Source organism: Myotis davidii, unplaced genomic scaffold, assembly GCF_000327345.1.
Source record: "Myotis davidii unplaced genomic scaffold, ASM32734v1 scaffold238, whole genome shotgun sequence".
In the NCBI taxonomy this organism is placed as follows: Eukaryota; Metazoa; Chordata; class Mammalia; order Chiroptera; family Vespertilionidae; genus Myotis; species Myotis davidii.
In genome coordinates, this window is record NW_006293779.1 from 5,797,247 (window position 1) to 5,806,900 (window position 9,654).

The following is a 9,654-nucleotide window of genomic DNA, read 5'->3' on the forward strand; positions in this document are numbered from 1 at the left end:
CAGAAGTAAAAGCAGAAAAAGGATGGTGCCTGGCGCGCTTCCAGGTCCTGGCATATGGAGCGGGGGAAGGAAGGGGGTGGTGACAGACTTCTTGCGGTCGGGAGAGGGGCGTGAACCACTGGAGACCGAGCCCGCAGGTCAGCCTGTGAGCCTTGACCGCATCACCGCTCTGCTCTACCGAAGTGCTGGAAATCAGGAAAGGTAACGTCTCCCAGCCGGACAGAAAGCGCTGCTCCCGGCGTCCCGAGGGCTCGGAAGGAGTGTGTTTACACACCTGGAGCCGGCTCACCGTAGGAAGAGAACCAGATCCATGGCTAGTGCGCCAATCTAATAACATTGAAGAATAGTAATAAAGTCAACATTCGGATGACCTAACCCAGGGTGATTACAGGTATCTACCCCCCACTTTTCAAACGTTCAAATTAGTCCATTTTGCTTTTAGGAAAGCCCTACCTTAGTCCAGCAGGTCCTCAAATAAGACCGTTCTCATTCATTGTGCTGTGGACGAAAGGGCCCCACATGCTGACCTGACAGGCTCAGGGGAGGCCTGCATGGCGGTCTTGCAAACTCAGAGACCTAAAGTAACCATAAAGGATGGTCTGAAATTAAACTGTAACTAAAGCAGTTATGGAGGGCAGTTATGTCCTAGGCCAGTATCTTACTGACAAGGTCAACCTTTACCTTAACTGAGCCTATCTGTCTTTTTGCATCTATGAAATGTCTGGGTAACTTGTGACTTTCCTTTCCCTGGGGCCCTGGGGCACAACCAGGTGTGCTGGGCGCCAGGACAGATACCACAGATTCCTTCATTATCATGTTAATTGCTCCTGCACCCATAAGTATGTGTCCATCATTTTACTTTTTATCCAATCCCAGGGGTTTCCCTGCTTTGCTTTATCTCTCCTCCTTAATCTATCACCAATGAATTTGATGTAACTCACCTATGTCCCTCCCTTGATTGCAAATGTATAAATACAAATGTAACCCCCGCCATTCTCCAGAGCATTATCTCAATTCATTGATGTTCTGCTTCCTGGCGTAAGTCAACAGTTTAGCTCAAATAAACTCACAAATTCTTTACAGGTTTCAATGGTTTTTTTTACGGTAACAGTGCTTAGTTAGAACTGGGCAAAAAAGGGGCCCCATCCCAAACTTGACAGGCTCAGGGGAGGGCTGCCTGGCGGGCCTTACTGACTCGGATGGGAAGGAACCACTTAGGTGGTCTGCGGCTGAAAGCAGGTCATGGCAGGTAGTCACATCCTAGGCCTGTAGCTTCCTTGACAAAGGTCAACCTTAAGCGAGCCTGTCCACAGTCTTTTTTGCATCTAAGATAATATACCTTTGAAATATCTGACTTCTCCTTTTCCAGGCCTGTCAAAGCACACCCACTGCACCAGAGCAAGAGATCACAGATTCCTTGTTATCTTGTTCCCCGAATGCCATCTCCATATGCGGTGAGTGATAGTTATTAACTGTCCTGTACCCACCAACGTAAAAGATGTATGTGTCTCTCCATTTACTTTTTATCCAGTCCCAGAGATTTCCCCACTTTGCTTTCTCCCATCCCCTCAATCTTAACACAAATGGATTTCATGTAACCATCCTTACACCTCCTCCATAGATCCTAATGTATAAAATAGGCTGCAAACCTGCCATTCTCCAGAGCATTTTCTCAGTTCATTGAGATTTTGCTTCCTGGCAGTTGTCATCAGTTTGGCCCAAATAAACTCATAAAAGTTCTCTAATAAGATTTGGACATTTCTTATTTCTACATACTAGTCTTGATGAGATGTTGTAAGAACGTAACTCGCGTTTACATCAATTAGTCTATGGTAAAATTATATTTCAGCTTTTTATGTTATTTGATATGATTTGGTTATTTCAGGAATCTGGGGATGCTCAAGAATTTTTCCATACAGACCCATGGTGATTGGTTTTTGGCTTTACACCATTTTATCTTATGAAAGTTTTCATAGGAATGCTCTACTTTCGGGTAACGGGAAAACCTGTAATTCCACGGCTCAAAATGGTCAACCAACATGAAAGGAGGTCTCTAATATTGAAAGCCACTATCTAAGGGAGCCTCTAGATCTCTCTGGGCTTCTGAAAGAAGGGTAGTTATCTTAAGATCTCTTGTGTTCCTTACATTCATTCATTCAACAGATACCTACTGGGGGCTCAATATATGCCAAATATATTATTATTTCTGCATGTCTTGTCTTCCCTTCTAAAGTATAAGAGTTTTACAAAGTAAGAGATATAATACCTGATGTAAACGTCAGCAAAAGTTACTCATATTGGATTTCTTTTTCTGGTTTGGCATGAGAATAGGAATAGGAAAGGCTAAAGGGATCATTTGAGAAGTAATCCCTGGAGGTAGCCACCAGCCAGTCCCCTCTTGAAAACAGTAGGCAGAAAGTGAAATTCAGAGTAAAGAATGAAGGCATTAAGATGGACTATAGAGCCCAAATTGCTACAAAGGAATAGGGCTTGCAAATAAGAATATAGGTAAAAGGACAAAGAAGAATAAAGTAGGATAAAGCACATTTTACAGGTCATTTTTATATTTTTTATTTTTATTTTACTTTTTTGTTAATCCTCACTCGAGGATATTTTTCCATTGATTTTTAGGGAGAGTAGAAGAGAGAGGGAAAGACAGAGAGAAATATTGATGTGAGAGGAACAAATTGATCGGTTGCCTCCTGCATATGCCCTGACCAGGGCCCAGGCCGGAGAGGAGCCTGCAACCAAGGTATGTGCCCCTGGTCAGAATCAAACCTGAGACCCTTTGGTCCGCAGGCCAACGCTCTATCCACTGAACCTAATCAGCTAAAAAACAGGCAATTTTTAAAACCCCATCTCTTGTGTAATGCTTTAAATTTTATATGTGCTAGAAGTAAAAACTTTTCTTTTAGAAATGAAGGCCTAAATGTACATTAGAAGAAATAATTATCTCATAAAGGAAGACACCTTTGTGGTTGGGGTCCCTGACAGCCACGCCAGTGCTGCCACTGCCCCAGTTCTGAGGAGGAATCGCTCACAAAAGGTGACCAAAAAGACAGAGGAGGAGCTGGAAGAGAATGACAGGAACTACATGAGACCCTGTAGGACAGACCATGGAGTCTGGCAGAGATGTTCCCAGAGAGAGCCAGGTTCAAGGCCAGGGCTACTTTTGACCTCTCCCTCTTAGTGGCTTAAAAAATGCACAGCCTGCCCAGCCGGTGTGGTTCAGTGGTTGAGCGTTGACCTATGAACCATCAGGTCATGGTTTGATTCCCGATCAGGGCACATTGCCCGGGTTGCAGGCTCAATCCCCAGTGTGGGGCAGGCAGGAGGCAGCCGGTCAATGATTCTCGTCATTGATGTTTCTCTCTTTCTCTCCCCCGCCTTTCCTTTCTGAAATCAATAAAAATATATATTTTTAAATGCACAGCTTTTAGAAGACCCCACCCTTCAGTCTCTCATTACAGGGTAGGAACTGTTGCCATTGGGAGAGATGTACCCCAACCATTAACAACGGTTTGGTTTATATTTCAATGGACATGTTGGGGAGGGACATGTGCATGATGTGAAACTGAGCAAACGCATTACAGCTATAGGGTAAAGCAGCCACAGTGAATTCCTGTGTGTGTGGGAGAGGATGAGGGGGGCCACAGCGGTGTCAACCACAGGGTGGGACTGTGGGGAACAGGGCAGGAGCTCATTTCCTCTGTGCATTTTGGCGGTTGGACCTGTGTGTGTGTGCTGAAAATGACTAAATAAAAATAATAGAAAAATAATCAGCACTCACTTTTTTGTTTTTAAATATTAAAGTGATTCAGACTAGAAGAAAAGGTATCTGTGAACAGTATATTACATATTATAATATAATAGACATATTGTATATTGTATCCAGAAAGTTATCTTTTAGTAGAAAAAAACATAAGGATGAATCAATGCTCTCCTAACAGTCAACACCAAGAAAGGTTCTCTGTTCCCTGTGCTCATCCCATCATCATTATCCACTTTAACTATAATATATAGGAAGTAATATACTTGTATCCATAAAGCACCACCAGGAATTAACAATGTTATTTTTTTGCCATTGTGCTTCAGAGTTGTTGTTTTTTTAATGCTTCAGCTAAAGCTCCAGCTCTTCACCTTCCTTTCCCTTTTGTACCCCAAGTTAACACTATCTTGAAGTTGTTGTTTATTGTTCTTACCATATTTTTTACTTTTATTACATATGTTCATATCCAGGTGCAGTATCGTATTATCTTGTGCTTGTGTGTGTGTGTGTGTGTGTGTACTTAAATTGTATCCCACTGTTCCTAAACTCTTGCAACATTTTTTACAGGTAACATTGTTTTAGGTTGATCCATGTCGATACATATGGATCTAGTTCATTCATTTTAATGTCTTGATGGTTTTAAAGTATGGTAGTGTATTGTACAACTGTCTACAGTGTGTTTATCCATCCTACTACTGATGGACAGTAGTCATTTCCAATTCTTGGACCACTCTTTAATAAATTTCCTTTCTAAAAAATTTTTAAAATTCACAGGCTCTCAAGAAAAACCTCTAGGGAACCATATTCAAGGAAAAAACCAACTTTCTTGTATATTTCTTTTGTGTGCGTGAGAGCAAAATGAAAAGTTGTGCTCATTTCGTTTTTAAAAATAAGAACAAGGAACATAACACCTTTTAAGTCAACAGTCAAAAGAAAAGTACGTATATAATTTGGTTTGTTTTAGGACCAGAAAGTGAGCCAACCATACGTTTCTATTACACATTTCTCAGTTGTTGTCACTTTTTTTTTCAACAAGCCTGCATTGCTGTGATAACTTCAAATCAAAGCCATTTTTATTTTTTATAAGTTGTTTATTTGCTTGCTTTCATATTTTTAATGTAGGTATTCTGTCGTTGCCCAAATTCACTGGGATCTTAATTGAATGCCAACTCCTCTTTGGGCAGATTGATTCTTTAATTCTGAAATAAAGGTCCAAACTAATTCTATCCCAGAGTTAAAGAGAGAGGATGGTATCCACCCTCTTTAACTTTTGATTATGTGATCAATTCACTTCCTGTTGGCAATTGTAACCCATCAAATGGCTTCTCGCTATCTCAATACACCAGTTAGGTTTGAGGAGGCTGGATTTTATCCTGTAAAGGATATTTTATTTTATTTTATTTTTATTTTTTTCTGTAAAGGATATTTTAAAAAGGAATAACATGAGTGTCCTATGAATACTTGAGAATATTCTTAGCTCTTCTGTAATGCATTTAGAGAAGTGTTTTCAAAAGCATGTGCTTACTAATGATGATTATAAGAATGCTACCCACTTGGAATAACAAAACAGTGGTTTAGCCGGGCCAGCGTGGCTCAGTGGTTGAGCCTCGACCTATGAACGAGGAGGTCATGATTTGTTTCCCATTAGGGCACATGCCCAGGTGGTGACTTGATCCCCAGTAGGGGGCGTGCCTTCGGCAGCTGATGGATGAGTCTCATCATTGATGTTTCTCTCCCTCTCTCCCTCTCTCTTCCTCTCTGAAACCAATAAAAAAAAATATTTTTAAAAATGTTTTCTATGAAAAATCAGAAAACCACATTAATGATCAGAAACAATTGTTTAGCTCTTAGCAAATGTCATCTTTAATGTCAACAGCTCACAACTTATTATCAGGTGGGAACGTCTGAAATATCTAATCATAGAAATAGTTTCCAAAGTTCCACTTTGGGGGGATGCCCATGTAGTCAAACACTGTACCTCCCAGGAGCACATCTCCTAGAGCCCATATCTTAGGTTGCCGAGCTGGGCAACAAGCCCTAACCACTCTGATTCTTATGCACTTACGTTTACAGCGAGTCCAGAAGTGAGACCATTTCTTTTTTCAAGATTAAAGCTGAATCTATGTTAAAAGAATGTGCAGAGGAAAAATAGGTTAATTTGTAGCAATCATTGCCTTTGGCAGAAACATATCAGTTCAAATATCATTTGGGTCAGGATTCCCATGGTTTCATGAAAGTTCATTCTAGTATCTGTGTATTTTCCAAAGGCCCAGAGATTTGCCTTGGGTTGCTACAGCTGAAGGGTTTCATCGCTGTCTCTGTGGAGTGTTGAGCTGCGTGGACTTTGAAATGGAATATCCACTGTTGCAAAGAGTTTTCTCGAGCATTGCCATATTTCACAGATAAATTTCTAGCTGAAAAAGACTATGAAATGCTGGCTAGCGGTTAAGGACATTGCCACAGACTGTGGAAGGGTCAGGACAAACCTCATAAGCTTTCGTTCTACTGTGATGGAGACAGAATAGAATGTCACCATGTTCCTGAGTTTACAGAACACAGACATTCTGTTGTTTCGCTGAATATGCAGCACCATTTGATATGGACGTCTTCACCTGCTCATCCACGGCAGAAAGAATAATATGCATGCTGCTTTGACTAGAGCAGGGGTCCTCAAACTTTTAAAACAGGGGTCCCCAGTTCACTGTCCCTCAGACTGTTGGAGGGCTGGACTATAGTTTAAAAAAAAAAAACCATGAACAAATTCCTGTGCACACTGCACATATCTTATTTTGAAGTAAAAAAACAAAACGGGAACAAATACAATATTTGTATTTGCATGTGGCTCACGGGCCGTAGTTTGAGGACCCCTGGACTAGAGTATTGTTTCAGGTAAACTTGAGTAAATGGAGAGAAGAGTTCAGGAAGATGAGCCCATAGAGGTTTATGAACTCTCGAGATCATCTCCCAGTTGTACATGCATGGGATCTGACCCTAAATACTAGTAGCATACCATAGACTTAGAACTGCTCTAAGAAATAGATCATCACCCAGGTCCCAGGCTGGCCACTGGGTGGCACATATATGAGGTAGATCTGAATAGCACTGCAAAGACTTTGAAGAGGGAACGGATGTTGAAAACAATCCACAGTAGGTTGGTCAGAACTTGGGACCTGAACCAAAACAAGTCAGTTGCCTCCTAACACAAAAAAAATCAACATTTTCCATAAGGTTTAAACAACACCCCTGATCTCATATGTCCAATATACAATCCAAAATTACTTTGCATATGAAGAATCAGGAAATCGCAACTTACATGTGAAAAAAATAAGTCAACAAACACCAATGCCCAAATGCCACAGATGTTGGAAGTTATCAGAAAAAGACATTAAAGCAGCTATTCTAAAAATGTCATGGTAAGTATGAACACTCTTGAAATTAATGAAAAGTCACAGTGATGAAATAGAAAATATGCCGAAACCGGTTTGGCTCAGTGGATAGAGCGTCGGCCTGCGGACTGCGAGGTCCCAGGTTCGATTCCGGTCAAGGGCATGTACCTGGGTTGCAGGCACATCCCCAGTAGGGGGCGTGCAGGAGGCAGCTGATCGATGTTTCTCTCTCATCGATGTTTCTAACTCTCTATCTCTCTCCCTCTCTGTAAAAAATCAATAAAATATATTTTTTAAGAAAATATAAAGAACTGAATGGAAATATTCGAACTGAAAAATATAACCCAACATTTTTAGACTACTGCATAGACTCTGAATTAATTTTCTATTGCTGCTGTAGCAAATTACTACAAATATTATGGCTTAACACAAAACAAACATAGTATGTTACTGTTCCAGGGTCAGAAGTCTGAAATAAAACAGAGTTAAAGTCAAGATGTCAGTGGCATTGCATTTTTCTTGAGATTCCAGGGAAGAACCCATCTCCTTGCCTTTTCCAGCTTCTGCGTTCCTTGGCTCGTGGTCCCTTCCTCCATCTTCAAAGCCCATCGCTCCAACCTCTGTTGTCCATCTCCTTTTTTTGCCTCAGTCCTGTCTCCCTTTAATGAGGACCTTGTGATTATATTGGGCCCACTAAGATAATCCAGGGTAATCTCCCATCTCAAACCCTTAACTGAGCATCTGTTGTTCACAACAGGGAGAAAAAAGATTGAAAAACTGAACAAAGTCATGGTGGGGGCTGTCTATGGGAAAATACCAAAAAGCCTAAAATTTGTGTCATTTGAGACCAAGAAAAAGAAGAGGAGGAATATGGTGCAGGAAAAAATACTTGAAAAAATAATAGCTGAAATGCTCAAATTTGATGGGAAACATAAACCTGTAGGAAAAGCTCAGTGAATCCAAAACAAGATGAGTCTAAAGAACACCCAGCTTAGACACACTGTAACTGCTAAAGACTAAAGATTTAATACAAAAAAAATCTTGAAAGCAGCCAAGGAGAAATAATACATTATTTATAGAGAGGAAATGAATCAAATGACGGCGGGTTTTGCATCAGAAACCATGAAAGCCAGACACATGTGCCAGAGTGAATCTCAGATTTTCAGACCTGTGCATCACAGGCGCACGCCCCCCGTTCACTCCTGGGCTCAGAGGTGTCTCTGGATGGTAAAATCACCATCCCTGCCTTCCCACCCAGGACTGGACTTACCAAGACTGATCTCACCCTAGCCGGTTTGGCTCAGTGGATAGAGCGTCAGCCTGTGGACTGAAGGGTTCTGGGTTCAATTCTGGTCAAGGGCACATCAATGTTTCTCTCTGTGTGTTTCTCCCCCTCCCTTCTACTCTCTAAAATTCAATGGAACATATATAATACTCTTTGTAATACTTTAAGCAATAAAACAATTTAAATAAATAAAATTCAATGGAAAAATATCCTCGGGTGAGGATTAACAAAATAAAAAAGACTGATCTTACCTGAGAAAGAAACAAAGAAGAAGAGAAAGAGGAACCAGGAACCTGGAAGAGAAACCAAGGGGTGTGGCCATGGGGTTCTCTCAGGAGGAGTAGGAACGCCTGGACCCTGCTCAGAGAACCTTGTCCAGGGACATGATGTTGGAGAACTACAGGAACCTTCTCTCCTTGAGTAACTTCCTTCCAAAATCACAGGGATTCATCATCTTGCACTCATGGTCACCCTTCATTCATTACTATATTCTTGGCCATTTCATTGCACTTGCACATGTATGGACAGAGTGAATTGATTCATTCATTCTCCTGTTGATGCCTCATAAGAACATTTTTTATACATGTTTCATGGAATATGTATGTAGCACTCTCTTGAGTATATGCCTACAAGGATAGAAATCCAAGAATATTAAATTTGGTAAATTTCAGGGAAAATCCTATATAATAAAAGCCTAATATGCTAAGTGTCCGGTTGGCCTGTCACCCGTTCAATCAAAGCAGAATATGCTAATGATACGCTAAGCCCTCTCAACCGCTCACTATGATGTGCACTGACCACCAGAGGGCAGACACTCCAACCGGTAGGTTAGCTTACTGCTGGGGGCTGGCCAACTGAGCGAGATGGGCTGGACATGCCCTGGAGCTCTCCTGCGGTCCCTCCCTGGCTGGCCAACCTCCCGCATCCCTTCCCAGCCCTGATTGTGCACCGGTGGGGGTCCCTTGGCCTGGCCTGCACCCTCCCACAATCTGGGACCCCTCGGGGGATGTCGAAGCTGGTTTCGGCCCAATCCCACTAGTGCATGAATTTGTGCACCAGGCCTCTAGTATTATAATAAAGTTAGACCTATATTTCTTTAAAAGGAAGGGAGGGAGGAAAGGAGGGAGGAAGGGAGGAAGGGAGGGAGGGAGGAAGGAAGGAAGGAAGGAAGGAAGGAAGGAAGGAAGGAAGGAAGGAAGGAAGGAAGGAAGGAA

At 41.7% G+C, this 9,654-nt stretch overlaps 1 protein-coding gene across 2 annotated transcripts in view; it reads left to right on the top strand.

Annotated features, from left to right (window-relative positions):
* The first annotated feature begins 75 nt into the window (after nt 1–75).
* The window catches only part of ADGRF3 (adhesion G protein-coupled receptor F3), a 26,598-nt gene continuing 17,019 nt past the window's right edge, over nt 76–9,654 (top strand). The window contains exons 1-2 of one of the 2 annotated variants that reach the window (XM_015566375.1): nt 76–391; nt 1,370–1,454. In XM_015566375.1, the coding sequence (XP_015421861.1) occupies nt 1,437–1,454 (18 nt within the window). In that variant the 5' untranslated portion in view covers nt 76–391; nt 1,370–1,436. The remainder of the gene's footprint in view (nt 392–1,369; nt 1,455–9,654) is intronic. The other variant, XM_006767494.2, reaches the window with a different exon arrangement.